This window comes from Halichoerus grypus, chromosome 12 (assembly GCF_964656455.1).
Source record: "Halichoerus grypus chromosome 12, mHalGry1.hap1.1, whole genome shotgun sequence".
In the NCBI taxonomy this organism is placed as follows: Eukaryota; Metazoa; Chordata; class Mammalia; order Carnivora; family Phocidae; genus Halichoerus; species Halichoerus grypus.
In genome coordinates, this window is record NC_135723.1 from 73,412,086 (window position 1) to 73,435,357 (window position 23,272).

At 36.3% G+C, this 23,272-nt stretch overlaps 1 protein-coding gene across 3 annotated transcripts in view; it reads right to left on the reverse strand.

The window, feature by feature from the left end:
• TFEC (transcription factor EC) overlaps positions 1 to 23,272 on the reverse strand; it is a 69,861-nt gene that overhangs the window by 26,124 nt on the left and 20,465 nt on the right. For 2 of the 3 annotated variants that reach the window (XM_036103934.2, XM_078059484.1), the window contains exons 2-3: positions 18,187 to 18,438; positions 9,136 to 9,222 (exon numbers count right to left, since the gene is read on the reverse strand). In XM_036103934.2, the coding sequence (XP_035959827.1) occupies positions 9,136 to 9,222; positions 18,187 to 18,366 (267 nt within the window). In that variant the 5' untranslated portion in view covers positions 18,367 to 18,438. The remainder of the gene's footprint in view (positions 1 to 9,135; positions 9,223 to 18,186; positions 18,439 to 23,272) is intronic. The other variant, XM_036103936.2, reaches the window with a different exon arrangement.

Genomic DNA, 23,272 nt, shown 5'->3' on the forward strand with positions numbered 1-23,272 from the left:
CAAAATTGAAAAATTAAGTAATTATCTCAAGATCAAACAGTTATATAAATAGTGGGCCTGGGATTTAATCCTGGATCTATCTGAAACAAAGGCTGGATTCCTTACTACCTACCCTATTCTGGAAAGGTCCTTGCCTTAACACTTTTAATGGTAAGAAGTGATCTGAATATGCAAAAAAGTTGGAAGCCACTGGACTATTTTTTTTTCTCAGTTTTATTCAAGTATCAAAATTCAACTTACTCTCTAAGGCTCAACTTAAAGTCCAAACCTTCTCCAACACTGTCTTTCATGCCAGCCCGGTTTATTTTTCTCTTCACCAAAACATATAGGACTAATAAACTCATCCATAAATTTAATAATTTAGTTTATATTTATTGTTTTACCCCTCTTCATTTATATTCACTCAGCAAGGAGAGTACAATAGTATATACTACTTACCATGTTCATGAAAATTAATTACTTATCTAAAACCCTAAGAATTTTCTGGAGACGTGTGTGTGTGTGTGTGTGTGTGTGTGTATGTATAATGTATGTGTATAGATGTATTATATATGTATATTGTGTATGTGTGTCTATGTGTATGTGTGGTCTGTGTGTGTGATATATCCTTCTTCCAGATAATCTCATTATAAATACAAAAGAGGAAAGAAAATACATATAGTTATATATTTTCAGGCAATTTTTCAGTATAAACACTAAAAGCAAAAAACTTCATATGCCCTTACATATATATGTTTATGTGTGATATCTATGTATCTATATTTATATCATATATTTAGTGTAAGTTTCATGGGAAACTGAGGGAAAACTTTGAGTTGTTTGGATCTTCTATTTTTCTTTTCTGTGAAGACACTCACTGTGGAACTAATATAGTAAAAGTGAGTATGAGATTATTAGAATAACTGTAGACATAAAAAGAAGAGAAACATCAGGCATAAAGAGAGAGCACTATAGGGAGCATATACCACACAATGTATGCATACATAAAAAACTGGCATTTAAAAGATTATTTTCTTTCCTTTGGGGTATTTGTTCATTTAAATGTAGTAAACTAGATTTTTCCAGTTTTAAGACACACATCATTGATCTCCCTCTTTATTTTATTTGCAAAAGCAGGGCTACGAGGTTTGAATGACAAACATTGAATAGGGAAGTCCCACTGAGTTATTATTATTTTTGTTCTATTATGAGTGAATAAAAATAATGTGTTGGGCGGGAGTAGAAGGTCCCTTGTCCTTGACCAGCTGGCTTATAACTTAAGTAGAAAAGATAAAACACAAAATAGAGATGGTAACTTATAAATACTTTTGCATCATACACTTTATATGCATATGATCTATTTAGTACTAAATTAATAAAAACAGCTATTGATTTAATGTAAACACTGCAATAAATAACCAGTGGAACCCTCACTTTTTGATAGAAAAGTCCCAGTAAAACATTTTTAACAATTTTTTTTACTAAAGAAACTATAACAGTATTTTTACTGTATCCAGAGCACCAAAAACTATCTTGTAAGTAAGCAAGCTTGTCAGTACAGCAGATTATGTATTATGCATTTCAAAGCTCAATTTTTACCTACCTTGTTTTATTGACTATTAGTTTGTAAAGTTTATTTTCAGTATTTAAGGTGGCTTCATATCCAAACATTGAAAGAATTCCAAAATTCCCTTGCTCCCCAGTTTTAACTCTGAAGTGTCTCTAACCTTCCCGAGAGCAATGTTTTTCTCTTTCTACTTCATCATTTTCTTTTCCTTAAAAACTGGCAAACAATAGCTGAGAGGACTGGGCAGAAAACTTGGTGCCAAGGTGGACTTTGGCTCTTCCTTGGACTTTAAGACTAATCTGGTCTAGATTGTGATTGACAAAAGCTTGCTTGTGATGTTATACAGTCCTCTCAAGTTCCAACCAAGCGCAAGGGGCTGTTAATATTTACTCAGTCCTCATCTCTGGAACGGTCTTGAACTATAACAGTTTACTGAGATTGCCAAATGCCACCAGCATTTACAGACACCTGATTGAAAAATAGCTATCTATGATAAAAGAAATGAGTTACTATGCACCACCACGTCTCGGAAAGGAAGGGGTGAAACCAAGACCACCGGGTGGAAATTATAGGGACACAGATCTAAACTCACGGGCTAAGCAATCAACCTGCACGTGTGTGGTAGGGAATCCGATCAGTCTGAGGTCCCCTCAACTCTTAGGATTCTACAGGACTAGGAAACAGCTCCCTTTCGAGGCTGATGGCACAGGAGGGTGGGTAGGATTGCTGTTGCATCTGGTACCCTACAGGGCTGGATTCAAACCCTCCCCTGCCATTCACTAACTGCCGTAACTGGAACAAATTACTGAACTTCTCTAAGCCCCTTTCCTCATTTATAAAGTGATAACAGGTAATACTAGTCTCTCTCCCCTGGGTTTGTTGTGATGATCAATGCAATTTTTCACAAAAAGCATTCTTTTTTTTTTTTTTTTTTTTAAGATTTTATTTATTTATTTATTTATTTGAGAGAGAGAGAATGAGAGAGCAAGCACATGAGAGGGGGGAGGGTCAGAGGGAGAAGCAGACTCCCCGCCGAGCAGGGAGCCCGATGCGGGACTCGATCCAGGGACTCCAGGATCATGACCTGAGCTGAAGGCAGTCGCTTAACCAACTGAGCCACCCAGGCGCCCCACAAAAAGCATTCTGCACAAGCCTCGTCACATAACAAGTAGCCGAGGCACGGTACCTATTACTATGGTTGTTATCCTCGTTGCTACTGCCTTTGTCTGTTAAAAAAATTATTAAATACTAATGTATAATAGGAATACTTTTTTCAATACAATGTGTGGATTTTGAAGTGTTTCACATGCATTTGCTGAACACCTATGATGTGCTAGGCGTTGTGCTAGGTGCCGAGGATAAAATAATGAACAGTCACAGCTCTAGGTTCCAGGGACCCAGATAAAATTGTTATCTTCAAGGAGTTTACATTCTAGGGGTGGGAGCACACAATAAATAGGTAAATAAAGTAATAATTCTGATCATAAGTGTCAGAGGTCATCAAAATAAGATAGTGATTTAGGGAGTGATGAGATGGGGTCTTTTAACTAGGCTGACTACGGAAGGCCTCTCTGACAAGATGATATTGACTAAAGGTTGGAAACATAAAGGGGCAGCGATGCAAAGTTCTGGGACAAAAAAGGAAGTTCAATGGTCTTAAGATGATAGTATGCATGTCATGTTCAAGGAGCAGGAAGAAGGCTATTGAGACCAGAGCCTAAAGTTAAAGGGAAATGCTGACAATGGTAAGATGTCTGGATTATATTCTGAGGATTTTAGGAAGTTAACAGAATGTTAAGCAAGGAGAAACAGGATCTGATTTTTGCTTTGTGCAGATCATTCTGGCTATTGTGTGAACAGCTGTAAGGGGGCAAGAAGTGGCAGGGAAGTTAGGCTGAATTCTGTTTCTGAAGTTCAAGCGAGAGATGATGGTGTTTTAGTAGAGAAGCTGATAAGAAGCTGTGAGATTCGGGAAATCTCGGATGCTCGTTAGAATGTACTGATAGATGTGGAGGTGTGGGAGCAAGAGAGAGAAGAAAGATGACTCTTTTGGAGTAGGGGTTCTACATGAACCAAAAGTAGATTTGGGTAGTTGGCGGGGGGGGGGGGGCGGACAAAAACTTTCTGTTGGTCATATTAAGTTTGAGATGTCTATTAGAAGCATAAAAGATGGGGCGCCTGAGTGGCTCAGTCATTAAGCATCTGTCTTCGGCTCAGGTCATGATCCCAGGGTCCTGGGATCGAGCTCCACATCGGGCTCCCTGCTCAGCGGGGAGCCTGCTTCTCCCTCTCCCACTCCCTCTGCTTGTCTTCCCCCTCTCACTGTCTCTGTCTCTGTGCCAAATAAATAAATAAAAAATCTTTTAAAAAAAAGAAGCATAAAAGATGTCAAGCAGTAGGATATATGAGTCTAGCGTATAGGGAGAGGTCTAGGCTGGGGAAGGGTGGAGATCACCTGTAGGATGTATACATACCTGAGAAAAGAGGGCTGAAGTCTGAGCCTTGGAACAGGTGAGTATTTAGACATCTGTTAGAAGAGAAAGAACCAGGGAGGTGGGTAGAAAACCAGAAAATGTGGTGCCAGAGAATCCCAGATCATACTTCAAGAAGGAAAAGTGGTCAACCATGGCAAATACCACTGAGAAGCCAAGTGAGGCGAGAATGAAGAACTTGCTACTGGCTTCTACTTTGGTTGGTTTTAAGAGCTCCTTTAGAATGGTGAGGACAACAGCTCTGTTGGAGAGTAGAAAAAAGGAGGGGAGGAAATGGTGGCAGGGTGAAGATGGAAGCAAGAAGTTCTTCTGTGTGTAAGTAAGTCATGAAATAGTGTGGTAGCTGGAGAGAAAATGCGTTCAAAGAGAGTTTTGGGGGTTTGGTTTTAATTTTAGGGAGTATTATTAAAGACCAGTGTAACACTGATATGTATAATCCCGTAGATCAGAATAGACTGATTATGTAGGAGAAGGACTCACTATTTAGAGAAGGAAAGTCCTTGAGAAAGTAAGTAGGAGTGAGATCCAGGGCACAGGTGATGGGCTGGCTTTAGATTATGAGCTGGAGCTATTATTTTAATAGAAGAGATGGCAGAAGAAATGAAAACAGATGCAGGTGGTTTAGTAGAATTGGTGATGCCAAGGTAATGAATGAATTCCAATAGTGTTGCATACATTTGCTCTTTGAAATACATTGTAAAAAAGAAATTGGCTGCAAAATGAAGAATGGACAATGAATTGTGGAGTTTTGAGGAGATAAGAGAAGATATTAAAAATTGGTCTCAATTAATGAGAATTTTTACCAGGGCATGGCTGTGTATACCAGTAGAATAGGTGGTGAAAAGCCCTGCGAAATTTCGGTCATGTATTTGAGGTGAGTACTATGAACAACGTGGTGAAATTTTATCCATTAAGCTGCTCAGGTTGAGATGTGGAGTAAGATGAGAGAAGTTTAATCAGGGTAGGGGTTTGCCAGGGAAGTAAAATGAAGAAAAACAGGGAGATATTAGGAGTGTTTGCAAGACAATTGGTTAGAGTGCTTGACCAAGGACTCTAGACAGGTTAAGGAAATTTTCAAAATGTTGTGAGTGCAAAGTCATAGCTATTGAAAATAGTGATAGAGTACATTGATTTGGAGCTTGAACAATTGGTGAAATAAGAACACTACAGCAAAGGTACTGAACAAATAGAATGTCATGGTCAAAAAGTATGAAATAAAAATGTTATAGGATAGAAAAAAATGGTAATAACAAGATCTAGGCTATCATCATATGAAGGGATGGCTAAATGAGAAAGAGAAAAATACATTGGCACTAAAGAGACTGAGAAACTGACAGGTTAGGGTTTTGTCAAAAATATGATTAATTTGGCTGAACGTTTCTTGCACTTTGGCTCTTTGCAATCTCGTTTACATAGTTGTTGCAGTAAGAAGAAGCTGACAGATAGCTAGTAGAAACCTAGAGGTAACTTCTCTTTAATTATTCTGACTCTAGTCACTGATTACTCAACATTCATTTCTGGGTAAGAAATACCTGGGCTAAACTGATCTGTGAAGACTTTGAACTAGTTCATTCAACCTGGCTAAATGTGAAGGACCACCACAAGTGGTTCAAGATTCCCCTCAGCAGCTTCCAAGTTTCCCATCAACAGAAGTTATAACATGACTTTCAGTTAAGCCTATATGCAATGGTCCTGAGCTAAATCTTAGCTAAGTGACATCCAAGGTTTTCTGCTTAGGCCACAGCCAGAGCCTGCTAAAGTGATTAACAGCACCCTCAATCGATGGCCCCTGAGATTCTACAGCGTTCTAGGAGAACTAGAGAAATTATATGTAAAATACGTAGAAAAGTGAGTTTCAAGTAATAGGTGAGAAATTAATAATAATTATTGCTAATTGATAAATATCTCACTTTTGAAGTTTACCATAGGGACATCTGTTGGTTTAGCCTCATTAGAATTCACTGACATTTATTTTGGTAACAATTCCTGTTCTCGTTCTCACTCTTAGTCTAGGTAATTTGTTGTGTGGGGCTGCTCAATCCACAGCTCGAGGGTGGGCCCAAGACCCAGAGAAATTGACTTAGGGATAGACATACAACAGACGTTGCTCCAATAAGAATCATCCCAGGGATTTAACTGAAACAAAGGGGAAAAGGATGCTCTCCTTCTCTTAGGTTGCCAAGTCTGACTGAATGTATCCATTAGGATGAATTTGGCTATAGCAATCAGAAAATCCTGACACACTTAGCTTATAAAATGAAGGGGAAAAAAATTTTACATAAGGTGAAATCCACAGATAAAGAATTCTCCAGGGGCATATAAGCAGGATTTCTTTTGGCTTTTCTTCTCCCTTTGTTTCGTTTGGTTTTCCTTAGTTTATTTAGCTCCTGGGCAATAAAATGACTACATCAGTCACATTGTCCTAAACATCACGGAGAGGCAAAACCTTCTCTTTCTTGGGTCTACTTTAAAGACTTAAGAAAATTCCCAGGGAGCTGCTCAACATGTCAAAATTGCAACACAAGCCCATTCTTAAAACTCTCTGCCAGGGGAAGTGGGGCCACCAAGATTGGCTTAAATTAATCAGAAACTTCTCTTCCTTGTGAAGAAGTAGATGTCTGAAAAAAAAAAAAAAAAAAACTGGGTTCACAAGAAGGAACTATGTGCATAGCTAGGAATAGGCTATGGTAGTGTTTGCTCAACAGCTGGGAATAAAGCCAGCACAGAAGAAAACAAAGGCAAAGTTTCGGAAGGCTGCCCGCATGCGATAGTACTTAGGAATTTACACATGACATGAACCAACAAATTTCTTTCATGCTTAAGCTCCAGATGAGCCAGATTCTACCATCTGCACCAAAAGTTCACTCGCTAATACTCTCACTCAAAGCATTCCTCTGAATCCAACAGGTCTTTATTTTTATCCACATGAACTATAAAAATCCTTCAGAGTTTCCCATCTCTGTTTTACCAGCCATTCTTAAACATTCTTTTTTCTCACCTCTTGCTTTTTCTTATGTTGCTCTCTTAACTTGCTACTTTTCTGTGTTCATGGCTACCTCTTAAAATCTTAACTATCCCTCATAACTATATTTCAAACATCATCTTTTCCTAAAGCACTTCCAAAAAATCTCAATGTAATATGGTTTCCCCTTCACTTGAACCCCAGAGCAACTCTCTGACTAGTATTTCAAGTGTACACATGTAGTGTACTAAGAGTTCATATAAAAACAACCTTGGAGATAAAAATTTTTAATTATTATTGTAATGCAGAAGAAAGCAGAGAGGTTAAGTGACTTACACAACATCTAGATTAGAACCTGGGTTTAACACAGATCCACACTCTCCCTCCCTGCCCCTCAGGGGCACCTCTGTCACTGCCCCACTATCATGTGATCTCTTGACTTGTGAATTGCGTCTTACTCAACTTTAGTTTCCTATGGTACATGTATTCTGCTTTGTACATAATACATATGGAATAAATATATTTGGTTAATTGAACTCTTTGGTTTTATATATAGATCTAGATTTATCAATGATTGCTGATTGGTCAACACATATTTCTTTGTATAAGTGCGGGTAGGCCAGGAGTATCTATCTTTTTAAAAGTACATCCCAGCTATCGAAAGCAAATTCCAGATAGTTATTGCCACCAATTTGCACTGAGCAAGCCATTCTATGCAGCCTCTGCAAAACAAGTAAGCTAATTTGACAAAGAAAATGTTTCAGTATTCACTTTTAATGAGTACTACAAACAAAGAAAAGATTTCAGGAAATTAGTATCATTTCCTCAAACCCAGAAGTTGAATACTAGTTAAGAAAATAGTAACTTCATGGTGTGAAATTAGACAGAAATTATCATTAGTAATATATTTATCTAGAGAATTAGTCAGATTTCATGTAACTATGCTGCCTGAAATCTGAAGAGAGAAGAGGTAGAAAGAATTGTCAGTCCATCCTAAAAAATAAAGTAAAATAAAAATAAAACCTGCAAAAAGACTAGGTTTTAAACCTCATTTGACCTTTGTCAGATAATGCCAGTATTAGTGAACTGTTCTAGGGGGTCCTGCATACCAGAGAAAAGGAGAAAAGGAGGAAAGAGATACTTCTCTCTAGATATTCTGTCTGGGGAAAAAAGAAAGAGAAAAGAAAAAAAGGGGTACTTTCTTCAATTTTTTCTTAAGGTCGTAAACTTAAATGTTCATCATTAACATATTCCAGCTCATTGATTTACTACACAATATATATACATTGATATACTACACAATATAGTCAGAATTCATTTTCTTTAAATGAAATGTTTAAAATAACAACTCAATCACAGTCTTCCTTATATTTTCTCATTTTTCTAAAAGGTCCAAAACTATAAACACACCAACCAACAATAACCCTTCGAAGTAGGTGAAAAGACCTTGCACGCCCTTTACAAATAACATTTTTAGTGATTAATAAATGAATAATGAGAAGACAATAGCAATCAAACAGGAGATAAGATATCATCCCTTCATTGCATATCATTCCAGGAATTTGTGTTGATTGCAACATAAATGTCTCTACATGCCTTAAAGTAGGGTGAGGCCTGTTCTGCTTTTCTTAAGTTCATCTTTGATCTCTGGTTATTGGATCTAAAGTAAAGTCATATTTTTTGTTGTTGTAATATTTTTTCTTGTCTCTACAAGGTTTAGAGCCTCTGAATCTGATTGTTGTTAGTTGTGGTAAAATTGTCAAAACTTAGGCATTAGCTTATGAGAATGTTTTGATTATATGCTGTGTTTCAGGAAATCTGAAGATTAAATCACTCACAAAAAATGCTATAGCAAATTAGATATATAATTAGATGGATGTTTATAAGGACTAGATAGATAGATGGGTAGATAGATAGATAGATGGAATATCACAAGCCCTATCATCTTCCTCAATAACATTACATAATCTTTTTTCTGCACCAATAATATTTCCTAATATTCATCTGTTACCTGTGTCTGTTTCAAAATGTAGGAGAAGACACCATTTACTAATCAATTAGATTTCTTTTTTTTATCATCAGATGCCATTATTTATTTCAATCTCATTGACCTCCTCAGGTCTGGAAACACTTACTGTTCTTTGCATTAGCAGAGGAGAGTCTGTTCCTTCCTCTTTAAAACTTGACTCCATACCGATTATATCCTCAATTACGTCTTCCATCTAGCAAAATATAATACATTTAGAATACTGTGCATAATGATAAGAGTTGTGCTTCAGCCTGAATTCAGAGAGAAAATATTTAGCAATCTTTAAAAGTTTTAAAGAATATTTAAATTAAGGTTATATGTATATCAAAACCCAGACTACTTTAGAACTTAAAATGAAGAAATCCTGCCACTCTTTGATCTGTGTTGTTTTTCCATGCATTTGCTTCCACCAGCTGGCAGGTGATGGCTGGGCAATCACCCTGGGCTAGTCCCTTGGAAATCAGTATCTCTATAAATAGAGTGGTTATCATGAAGTGCCTCAAGCCAGAGCCCATGTACTTAACATGTAGAGAGATGACTTCCTACAAATGTTCTGATTGCATCTTACAGGTGGATATTCAAATAGCAGTGGTCAAACCAGCCAATCGGTCCACATGGATACAAACTACATGGAAACATATTATCCAGCTTTCCCTAATGGCTAATAATAATAATAGCAATAGCAACAACAACAATAATCACTGACACCTAAAATAGTAACAAAAGCAAACATATAGTGTGGGAGGATATGCCAGGCACTTTCTCTGTGCTTTGCATACATCAGCTCATTTAATCTTCACAACTTTATGAAGTGGATACTATCATTACCTCCATTGTACAGATGAGGAAACTGAGAGGAAAAAAAAAGTGCTCAATAGCTCATTCCAGATTAGAAAACTGGTGAGTGACAAAGGCAGGATTGAAATTCTGGAAATCTGGCCCTAAAGTCCTAACTTAAGTCAGCTTTTTACTCCCTTTCTCAATTCCTTTCTAAAATAGCCTTCCTTCCCTCCTGTACTTTAGCTGGAGAAGATTTTAAAAGCTTGCACTTAAAAAAAAAAAAAGAGGGAGACAAACCATAAGATACTTGTAACTGCCAAGAACAAACTGAGGGTTGCTGGAGGGAAGTGGGTGAGAGAATGGACTAAATGGGGGATGGGGATTAAGGAGGGCACATGTGATGAGCACTGGGTGTTATATGAAAGTGATGAATCACTAAATTCTATTCCTGAAACCAATAGTACACTATATGTTAACTAACTAGAATTTAAATAAAAACTTGAAACAACAAAAAAAAGTTTCTCATCAAACCAAAAATAAATAAATAAAGGCTTGTGTTTTAAAAATACCATGCTTGCCCCCTCTTTCTCTCTCTGGCTCTAGCTCTCCTCTCTCCCATTATATTCTCTTTAGTGCAATTTTAAAATATGGTGTAAACTCAAAGATAATGAGAATGCTGAATTTATACAACTGTAGTACTCTGAATTTCCTATAACATTTGCAGAAACAACTAGGAGTAAACTCGGAGAGACATATGAAAATATTTTACAATTCTGTTAATGTTATCTTCTAAAGCAACATTTCTGAGAACCTTAGAGAATTAAATATTCAGACTTCTATTAAGATACTCCTAAAGTTGATATGCCAAAAAATTGGAACTCTTTTCAATATTAATTTAACAAATATTTGCTGAGCAATACTTATGGCAAGACCTTGTTGTAAGTACTGGAGCTATAAAAGCAAACAGCACAAAGTCTCTGCCCTCTTGGAGTGATAACGCTAATGAGGAAACAGACAATAAACAGCTTAATAACAAACAGTGGTCTGAAGAAATTAAAGCAGGTAGGAAGAGAGCTTGATGGGAATGAGTGTTATTTTGGAAAATGGTCAGAGAAGGACTTACTGATATTTGAACAAAGACATGAATACCATGGCGAAGAATAGTTCTTGGAAAGGAAGCAAAAATTACAAAGACCCTAAGGTAGGAAGATGAATGTTGGAGAAAGAATGTTGGTCAATGGGAATGAAGCAAGAGACAGTTTTGAGATTAAGTTGAAAAGTATGCCCTCTAGGTTGTAAAACCCTCTAGGCCAGTGGTGTCGAACAAAAATTTCTGCAAGCATAGAAATGTCTTGTATCTGCACTGTTCAATACAGTAGCAACTAAGCACTTATGGTGACTGAGCACTTGAAGTATAGCTAGTTTAACTGAGGCATTAAATCTTTTCTTCTCAAGTTTTTATTTAAATTCCTGGGCTCAGGAATTAAATTTTTGATCTCATTGAATTTTTAAAGATTTTATTGAATTTGAATGAATTTAAAATTAAATTTAAATAGCCGCATATGGGCTAGTGAGTACCATCTTCAAGAGCGCAGCTCTTGAAAATGGTCTGGATTTTTAAAATTAACTAATTAATGTTAATTTTTAAACTTGAGTGTAGTTGACACACAATGTTACATTAGTTTCAGGTGTACAACGTAGTGATTTGATGAGTCCATACGTTATGCTACGCTCACCGCAAGTGTGGTTACCATCTGTCACTATACAGCACTATGACAGTACTGTTGAAACCTTTCCCTATGCTGTGCCTCTTAGTTCCATGACTTATTCATTCTATAGCTGAAAGCCTATACTTTGCACTCCCCTTCATCCATTTTGCCCATTCTCCACCCCTATTCCCTCTGTCAACCATCAGTTTGTTCTCTGTATTTATAGGTCTGATTCTGCTTTTTTGTTTGTTTGTTCATTTGTTTTGTTTTTAGATTTCACATGTGGTCTGGACATTAGGCATTAGTCCATGTGCATCGAGAGATCCTTAAAGGATCTAGGATAGTAAGTATGCATATTTTATTTTCTTTTGTTTAGTACAGTCTATGAAAGTTTTAAAATATATTCTTGATTTTACTGAACTCAAAATTTAATTTCATGATATTTTTCTCATTCAAATTTATCATTCAATGGACAACAAATTTGTACTGAACAGATGTAAAGAAGACCTGAGGAAAGAAGGATGCTAAACAGAGTTTATGGTAACTGCTTTTCTTTGGAGTGCTTGTAGTAGTTTCAACAAAAATTATATATCTATCATTTATTCCCTTTCTTCCTGGAAACTTGCATCATAAGTGACCCACTCTCCTGCATCTTTAATTTTCTCCTGTTGTCAACAAATATGCTTAGGTTTCTCTTATTTCATTAAGAATCCTATCTTTCCTACTTGTGAAAACTCAACCTCCTTGGAGGCTCTTCTTTTCTTCTCTAACACTGCGATCCCTCATTTCTCTCATCCACCTACATGACTGTCTTTGCCCCTAATCTATTGAAGACATCGGTCCCTCCATTATCCTAAATTGATTTTAAGATCTAAGATCCGGGGCGCCTGGGTGGCTCAGTCGTTGAGCGTCTGCCTTCGGCTCAGGTCATGATTCCAGGTCCTGGGATCGAGCCCCGCATCGGGCTCCCTGCTCCGCGGGAAGCCTGCTTCTCCCTCTCCCACTCCCCCAGCTTGTGTTCCCTCTCTCGCTGTCTCTCTGTCAAATAAATAAATAAAATCTTCAAAAAAAAAAAAAAAAAAAAAAAAGATCTAAGATCCATTCAAAATCTTGCTTCACAGTTTCCAGGAATCTTCAGAACTAATCACCTAAGAATCCAGTTGTTATTTTTAAAAAGACAATAACCACAACATTTTATATCAGATGAAACAGAAATAACATATTAGACAAAAGAAGAATTACAAATCAGCAGAATAAGTATCTTCAAAATGATAAATGAAGATGAAATACAAGAAAGGACAAATTATTTTGACTAAAATCAAAATGGAGATAATAGGTATGCAAAGTATGAGGTTCGAGGGCAAAGAAAAAACATTTATAAAATTTGAAAAGCTTAAAAATAAAGATCTACAAAAGACCAACCATGAAAATTTTCAACAACACTGAGTGCAAGAAGACAATGGGATAATAATTGAAGTATTAAAGGTAAAGAACTTTGAACCTAGACATTTATAACCAATAAGATATCCTTTAAGTATATGTGTGAAATAAAATTGTTCTAAGGCATAAAAACCCAGAAGTTTTAAGGCAAAAAGTCCTTTGAAAAACTCTTCCAGGAGGTACTCCAGTTAGATGAAAAATAAAACTATGAAATTGATATAAAATGTAAGAAAATGAGTAAATAGGGGCGCCTGGGTGGCTCAGTCAGTTAAGGGTCCATCTCTTGATTTCAGCTCACGTCATGATCTCAGGGTCTTGATATCAAGCCCCGTGTGGGGCTCCCTGCTCAGCAGGGAGTCTGCTTCTCTCCTTCTCCCTCTCCCTCTGCCCCTCCCCTTGCGTGCATGCTCTCTCCCTCTCACTCTTCAAAATAAATAAATAAATCTTAAAAAAAAAAAAAAAGAAAAAGAAAAATGAGTAAATAAAAGTAAAATTTTTCTGGCCTAAACAAGAATATAAATAGACACAGAGAGAGAGAGAGATACTATAAATCCTAATACAGGGAGACAGGTGAGAATAAGGAGATAAGACCATACTCAGGAAGATTTTTACTTAAGGGTGTGACATAGATCTTGCTGAACAATGATATAGATATAGAAAAAGATGTAACTATTGCATCTTAAAAAGTTAGAGAACAAAAAAAGAGAGGGGCGCCTGGGTGGCTCAGTCCTTAAGCATCTGCCTTCGGCTCAGGTCATGATCCCAGGGTCCTGGGATCAAGCCCCACATCAGGCTCCCTGCTCCACAGGAAGCCTGCTTCTCCCTCTACCACTCCCCCTCTGCTTGTGTTCCTGCTCTCGCTGTCTCTCTCTCTCTGTCAAATAAATAAATAAAATCTTAAAAAAAAAGAAGAGAGAAAAACAACCTGTTCAATGGAGGATAGAAAAAAATGACAAATAATGAAACAAACTACCGTAATTTTAAAACATTAAAAAAGTAATAAATCCTAATAGTAATAACAAGAATGTAAATGAGCTAACACTCGGCTCAAGAAACTCTCTCTCAAATTGGATTTTTAAAAGGTATTGTAATAGTTAAAACAAGAGAGAAAGCTGAAAATAAAGTAAAAAATGTACCACAAATATAACTAAATGGAAATCACAGTAGCAATGTTACTGTTAGGCCATGTAAGATTCAAGATAAAATTTTAAAGGAAAAATAATATCAAATGATCATAAATTGATATGCACTTAAAAATATCTACAGCAACAACCTGTCAGAATTCTATAGAAAAGTAAATCAACAATTGTAGTTGAATATTTTAACTCATTTCTCTCAAAATCATAAATCTGAATTTAGCCTTCTCTTCACCTGTTCTTTAGGCCAGGCCTTGAGTCTTGTCATCCTCTAAACCACTCCATTTCTAAAATCTTAAATTCCATGATCTCATCAAAACAAAATCTTCCTTTTAAATCCAATCTAGACCCTGTTGCAAAGCAACAAAACAATTTTCAGACTCTCTGTTTTTTCCTTATTAGCTTTCGGCCTGGTCATCCCAAACATCCCAGGTTTCAACCTCTCCACCTCCTGTCAACTCTGAAATCAAGGTGGAAGAATGGTTTCTGCCAACCATCCTACTGAAATTCCTTTTGTTGTTACTTTCCTTGACTGCTTAACAGCCAAATTCAATAGATATTTATCAGCCCTTATTTTACTAGACTTGGCTGCTACACTTGAGTGTATAGTTCAGTCCCTCCTTCTTTAAACTAACTCTTTGGCTTTAATGACACACTGGCTATCTTTTTATTTTACCTTTATAGTCCCTTCTCTCTGACCACCTGCTAAATATTGCTGATGGTTCAATCCATCCTTGGTTCTCTGCTCTCCTTATTATATTCATGATCATCAGGAGCTCTCTTTCTCATGTGAACTTTTAAGTATTCCGCCCCCCTCCATGCTGACAATTCTCAAATCTCTTCTTCCAGTCTAGATTACTCTCCTCAAGGCAAAAATCTCTAGCTGTCACTGGCCTCTCCATATGGTGGTCTCCCAGATACCTCAACTCTAGCATGTTCTAATAGAGGGTCTCATCATCTTTCACTACGTTATAGAAATAACCTCCCACCTGGCCCTCTCCCTCCAGGATTCCTCTCCTCCATAGCAGACAGAATGATATCACAGTCAAATCTGATTATGTCACTCCAGCCCCTACATTTAAACCTTTCCAGGATTTGAAATTGCTTAACATGGAGTGCCAGCCTTTCTGTGATTTGTCTATTGCCTACACCTCTGATGTCACCTCTTGCTACCACCGGCCTCTCTTTTTCTGATCACTTCATTTTCTGCTGTTCCCCATCTTTATTCTCCACTCATGCTACCTCGTCTGTGTCAATGCCCCACTAGTCACTTTCTCTAGGTTCTACTATTGACGTTTCTGAATAAGAAGAGCACTTTCATGCTCCTATCTGTACCATTGTCCTTTCTACATAATATTATAATTATTTGCTAACTTTTGTCCTTTTCCCTTCAACTTATAGCTCCTAGGAGGTACAGCAGATCAGAAAACAAGACAATGAATAATTAAAACATAGCATGTGCTATGAAAATGCTGCAATAAATGCAATTTTTATCCACAGGATACAGGTGTTATTATGAAAAGTCAGAGAATAAGCACTCATCTACACAGGGAACCACCAATAAAATCACCTTAGGCAAGAAACCTGAAATGAATTTTGAAGAGTGAGTTAGAATTATCTCAACAAATGGTGGAGACTGAATGAGTAGATGATAAAGAAAGGACATAAGAATAGAGAACCTGGCCACCGTGAGAAGCACTAGTGAACCCACATACTGAAGCACAGAGTGCCATGGGGCAACTGAATGATAAGTCTGGGTCAGGAGGCAAGGGTTAAGTATGGAAGGGTCCTGTGTGCCATGAGTATAAATTTTATCCTGGAAAGGCCCAGGCTATAAAATGCTTCTTTTGATTTTATATTTCACTGTCTCAGAGACCATTAATCACCAAGTTACTCCTGATACCAATGCCCAAATCCTGAATCTGAGGATGCTCTCACAGACTTACTCTGTAGTAGCTGTGATATCTGAGGTCTTCTTTGAATTAATAAAATGTTCTCGGATGTCCCAGGAAGATAAACTTAGGAGAAAGAAACACCAAAGAATGGCAAAAGCCCCATCTCCTGAGCCCCCACTCTGCCTTTGTGTTAGGACCTTTAAAAATGCAAACATCAAAACAACTCTTCTAATCGTAGGAATGCTGGGAAGAGAGGTTAAGGACTGAGACCGCATGGCTAGTAAGTGGTGGTTCTAACCCAATGCAGTCTGACTCTGAAGACTGCACATTGCTGCTCTGTGACAGGGACTCCGAGCCTGAATCAAAGAATATTAGAAAATTGCAATGACATAGGATACATCTTAGCTGTGAAAGATAACAAGACTGTGAATGGTGGCAGTATGTGAAAATGTTCACATGATAAGTGGACTTCCAAGAGAACAACACTGATTAAAACTACACACACTGAATAAAATTATGATTAAATAGACATTAATGATAGAAGAAACTTGATATACACAGTCGAAGGTACAATGGTTTAAAAAATAGAAAAAAAAATTCTGTAGCCAATGTGCACATCGCCCCAGAGCGCTGCACCTTTTGGGCCTTTCAGCCCTTTTCTGCCACTCCCTTTGATGGGCACCACCTACAAGACCACTAAAATCACATAAATTTCCTTTATTATGTAAAAAATTATTATAAAAGAAAAGGTAAGCTGTGTGCCTAGGGAATAAAAACATTTACTAAGAAAAACTAAGAACACTGATACATGTTACTCATCCTTTCTTATTTTTTAGAAAACATATTTCATAAGATACATAATAAGATCATTTTCTGGGTTTTGCCTGGAACTGACTGGCATATGCATATCCTTTGGGATTTGTTTTTTCCTTTAGAAATCAATCTTCCACACAATGAAATGAACTTTGGAAGAAGGTGGTTGTAAGATAAATTGTACTGGTTGAGTTCTAATATTTACTATACAGATGATTTTCATCCTACATATATTTTTATGCCCTTCATAGAGTGGATAGAGAAACTAGCTCTACATTCATTTTTTTTTTAATTCTTTATATAGTCACTACAGAGAAGTATCAGTAAATATCCACGTGGAGACTTATGCTCAGTTTTAGATTTCAATGAGTCCTGTTTTGTGGCTGTTTCATATTTTATTAAACAGTCTACCAGAAACTTATTATTTTCCCTTTTCCAGATGAACGTGAAATTTGCAAAAAACGAAATCTTCCTCTACCACTTGGAATTCACATAATGGGACACTGAGCATTATCTTTGGTGACTGGAGACTACAGACTTCATAACTAAAAAGCAGCGACCTGAAATCAGTAATAATCATCAGGAATGTAGATTGGGAGATTAAATGTGGGGGATCACAGGACCTGGCCCATCTAACAAATAAAATGGAAAAAAAGAAGAGGAAATGAATAGAAAGCTCAGCTATGAATGTTGTTTTTCTTCACTGAGATATTAAAGGAAGTCTTTTCCCCAGTTCTGGTGGTTTGCCGGTTCAATTCATTCTTCAGTACTTTTCGAAGGTTCATTCATAAGCAGGTCATGATAAATATAAACTCCATGAAGGTACACATTCTTACTCATTTTGTATCCCTGGCACCTCTAAATTCCTGTTATTTAGTCAACGGTGGACAAGTATTTGTTGAAAATAGAAATGAATGAATAAATAATTAATAGTAAGAAATCCAAATGTAATTCCATAAAACATTAAGTGCAGTAAGATTTTTAGTCTTATTTTAGAGCACATATTGACTGCTATTTGAACAACTTCTTCCTGTTTTATTTTAATGGGTATTTAAGATAATATAGCTATCGATAAATATTTTAACTAAATACACCAGAAAATCCTTACAAAGCTAAATCTTCCTAACATAAATTACCGTTAGAGCCTATTTTGACTCACATTAATACATAACTGAAATGAGGTATTGAGAAATGAATTGTTATATTTTATTGTGCATAGGAATCAATATGTGCATAAGTAACTATTATAATGAATACATTAAGACATCCCTTTTGTTAAATGCATTTGCATTTGGAATGTTTAGTATAAAAATGTAGACTTTAATCTCTTTAAATTTTTTTCAAAAACTGATTATATATTTTCAGAAGTAGCTATTAGACATACATGCCATTCCACATTGTCATCTTCTTTCCCAAGTGTTAGTAACCTGGTGAGTGGATTTCCAGTAAGGCCAGTGTCACTCTCGGGAGATGGGTGTCCGTGCTGCACCAGAAGTGCACTGCCTGGTGGTGGAGGGTGTGACCGTTTAAGAGTCTGGTTGACAATCTGGTAGTCAAGGGTCATGAAGGGTTTTACTTGTTGTCTCTGGACTTTCTGTAGCTGGGACTTTGCAGGACTTTCCAGATGTGCTGAGACCTACGGAATAAAAACCAAATAAATACAATGTGTAGTATCATCTGGTGAATCAGAGTTCCACTTTAAACAACTTAATTATGACAATAGATACATTACAACATCTACTTCTCTCAAATTGATGGTTTATGCTTCTGTCATAATTTACGTATGATACTAATGGATGATAGTTTTTAAGAAGTAATTTAAACTTTCTAAAATAAAATATATATTTAAAACAAATAACTGAAGACTAAGGAACGTATAAAATATTTAAAACAAATAAAAATACTAAAAACTTACTAAAAACTGAAAGAAGTAATTTAAACTTACTAAAAATAAACTTACTAAAACTAACCAAGTTTTTAAGAATAGCTCTCAGTCTGTCTTGGGCTCAGGTCATGATCCAGGGTCCTGGGATCAAGTCCTGCATTGGGCTCCTTGCTCAGCGGGGAGCCTGCTTCTCCCTCTCCCTCTACTGCTCCTCCTGCTTGTGCACTCTCTCTGTCTCTCTCTGTCAAATATATAAATAAAATCTTAAAAAAAAAACATAGCTCTCAAAAACATGTAAGTGAACCAAAATTTGGAATAAATATATAAGCAACAATACTTTTTGAGGTTCTAGAAAAAGAAGCTTAAAATAATACAAGGAAAATATAGTAATTTTCATATAATATATATTTCTTGGATTTTTTTATATTACATATAAATATTCCATGGGACATAATCACAACTATTTTTTATTAGATATTTTTTTTAAAAATTATCCATGATGAGCAGAAACTAGAAATATACATACCCCAAATATTAAGTATGATACTTTATGGGTAGTGAAAATCTAAGTAATTTTTTCCATATTTTAAAAAAATTTCTATGCTAGACTTATTTTTATTTTTTATTTATTTTTTAAAAAGATTTATTTGAGAGAGAGAGAAAGAGTGCGAGCACCCACGGTGGGGGGAGGTGCAGACAGAGAGGGAGAGGGAGAGACTCTCAAGCAGACTCCCTGCAGAGTGTGGAGCCCACTCTGTGCTCCATCCCATGACCCTGAGATCATGACCTGAGCCAAAATCAAGAGTCAGATGCTTAACCGACTGAGCCACCCAGGCATACCCTATTTTTATTTTTAAAAATCTTATTTTTAGGAGCCCCTGGCTTGATCTTGATCTTGGGGTTGTGAGTTTGAGTCCCATGTTGGGTCTAGAGATTACATAGATACAAACATACATACATACATAATCTCACTTTTAAGCCTTTCCATATTCTCACTTAATAATAATTGTGTAGATTATTATGAATTGAAGGAAGCATTCAGAGAAAAATGTAACCGCCGTCATGTGCCAACTAAACAACTGTCCAGTATTTTGAAATCCCTTTTCAAAATATAGCCTTAAAATTCTGGTTAGTTATCACAGTTAACAATATTACATTAAGTGCACAAGTGCAATTTTAAGCATGTATGTCAAGCTTTTCCTTTAAAAGACTTTGAAATTAGTATTGCCTGCCAGTCCTCTTTATATTTACTATGCTGTGATGTGGCTTCTAATACATTTTCCTCAAGTGGTCTATATATAAACCTATTTAATATTTCCCTCATGTTAAACAATAGTAAAGATTGCTGTACAGTGCTTATTTTTCCTTTTATTTCAGCTACACAAACTACTCCTTAAATCCTTTAACATGCATTAGCCCAGATAAATAGACTTTACAAAGTATTTTGCATTTAAATTAGCTGGTTTGGGGTATAATATTGTAGTAGTTACTTTAGTTTAATTCTGTTATGCTGACATTTTTAGCATTATTTTAATTGTACTACCATAAAATAATTTTTCAGTCATATAAAAAAGATTAAGATTGGTAATAAAGATTACACATATTACTAATTATATTGCTATGAGCTTTACAGTTGTAAAATAACATTTCATTAAAATGCCAGTGATAATTTTTCTAGGGTAGCTATTTAGATTATCTTACAGTTTTAGTTAATCCTTCTTAATCTGTATACATTTACAAAATCTACATTATAAATAGCATCTTCAGATTTACAAATCACACAATGTAACTGAAGACTAAGGAACATGTATCCCTACAAACGAAAAATGCCTCTTGTTCTAAGAAAAGTATGTTGAATCAGAATTTACAACATTCATTAACTAATTCATTTTTTACTTTTCATCCATTGACTCTAAGAGCTTTCATTAGAGTACTTATTGCATTTGGTGTTACATCAAGAGACATCGTAAATGTGATCCCAGGGCTCTCCAGGCTTATGATCTAGTTGGGCAGTATTAATATCAACCACAGTAAAAACAATAATGATAATAATAATATGCAACAAGTACCAGGATATTTACATTCATTATTTCCTTTAATCTTTGTTACAACCTTAGGAGGGAAGTATCATTACTATCCCCACTGCACTATGTAGATGAAGCTGCAGAGACAGAGAGGTTTAATAACATGTCTCTTATCACTCTGCTAGTAAGGGATGGAGCTGGAATACAGAGCCTGCCTTCCTAAACACTATGCAATATTGGCTCTTGAGTAAATAATTGAAATGACTGGAGTACAAAGGAAGAGCTCAGTGGTGTATACAATGAATTAAAAATGCCACAAAAAGGAGTGGATTTTTAAAACGAATTATAAAAGAAAGTGGTTATAAATCAAGTGTTGGAAAGAAATGGCCTTGCACAGGGTCAAAGGGAGGGAAATCTCAAGTGCAAAAGATCAAAGAAAACAAGAAAGAAGACAAGAAGTTGGGGGTCAGGGGCGCCTGGGTGGTTCAGTTGATTAAGCTTATGCCTTGGGCTCAGGTCATGATCCTAGGGTCCTGGGATGGAGCCCACATTGGGCTCCCTGCTCAGTGCGGAGCCTGCTTCTCCCTCTCCCTCTGCTGTTCCCCCTGCTTGTGCTTTCTCTTGCTCTCTCTCCCACTCTCTTTCAAATAAATTATTTAATTATTTTTTTTAAAAAAAAGCCTCTACATCTGCAGCCAAATAAAGAGGTATTCGTTAAAAAAAAAAAAAAGTTGGGAGACAATTACTAATGTTAGTTGTGAAAAAGAACTCACGTGAATACGTTTCCTTTCTCAAAACAAGACCATCTCCTCTGTAGACCATTCTATACAGAGTTGGAGTAAAATATAAAATGGGATCAACTCTAATTCTGCCTAAATTATTGAGGTTTTTTTTTTAAAAGAGAATTACAATGGGTTAGCAGGCAAAAGTGAGGACCATCTGAGACCACATCTATAGAACATCTGTAGAGTAAGCATAAGGGACTAAAAGCTTAGTGGAGCAGGAAAGATTCAATGGAATGTGAAAAAACTACTCCCCAGAAAACCTACATCATCTCCAATCATGAGCTGATTATCAGAACAATGAGACATCTAAGTTTTAAGCAGCAGCTAAACCATGTGCAGCCTATTTTTTAAAGATTTTATTTATTTATTTATTTATTTGACAGAGAGTACGCACAAGCAGGGGGAGTGGGAGAGGGAGAAGCAGACTCCCTGCTGAGCAGGGAGCCCATGGGGCTGGATCACAGGACCTGAGCTGAAGGCAGATGCTTAACCGACTTAGCCACCCAGGTGCCCCTTGTGCAGCCTATTTTAAAATACTTTTAAATTGCTTGGCATCTGAAGACACAGCCATAAAACTATCGGATTTCTCTTACTGAAGGTCCCAGTATTTTGTGAGATGAAGTAGATGAAATGATAGGTTGCCATTGTTCATTTATCCACTTATTCAAGAAATATTGAGTGCCAAGCGTATATGCGTCAAGTGGGACACCGAAGGTAGAAGGAAAATCAGCACAATACCTGCTTTCATAGAGTTGTGGTCTAGTCAGAGTTTGGACAGGGAAGAAAAATACGAGATCTCTAAGGGCAAGGACTGTGTTTCTCTTGCTGACCTCTTTCCTGCCATACATCCTGTTCATAACCCAGAGAATGGCACCCAGCAGGTGATTAAAAATGTGTCCACATGTGTTCAATGAATGAATGAATGAGTCATTGAAGTACAGTGTTTGAATAACTATGGTGACCACCGAGAACTTGGGGAATCTACTAGAAGAGCTGGTAAACCATAACCAGAATGTCAAAGTCTTCACCTAGAAAGCTGGAGCAGCTGTAGACTGTGATTTGGTTCATTGGACTGTCAAAGAAATTGAGACCATCCAAATGTAAGGAAATTTTTCTTATGAAAACAAATAAGTAAATCATATCCCCAGAACTCAGTACCATGCTTGAACATTATCACTCTGATATGCTGCTATTGCAAACTAAACATAACAATGGTCATGTTAAGTCTAATGTCTATATGCAGAAATCCGTTTTATTTCACTTAAAAGAATGTACTTATAGTTTCCCCGTTTTCCAAAATGTTACAAATAAATATGAAGTGTGAATGTGGTAAGAGATGATTTACACCAGGAAATGTAGGCTGAAGATTAATATTTCAGTTGAGTACAAAAACTTACCCATGAGCATCCTGGCAGCCAAGGAAAAGGGAAAATTTAATATATATATTACATAAATATATATATTAAATTTATATATATTACATATATATTATATATAAGGTGGAACCTTGTGATATTGCAGACATTTGAGTATTTTTGATCTATAAATAAGTGTTGGTTCCATATGGGTCATATTTCTTATTAAGTAATTAGATCATACCAGTTCTGAGGAAAGACAAATATCTTTACAAATATCTGAGAATTTATAAACTGGATTTTTCATGGAGGACTTGAACAAAATATTGAACAAAATCCCAATAGGAGTTTTTGTAAAATATGCAATGAAATTCTTCATATGCCCATATTTTTAGAAAATTGTCTTAAATTGGGTTACCCA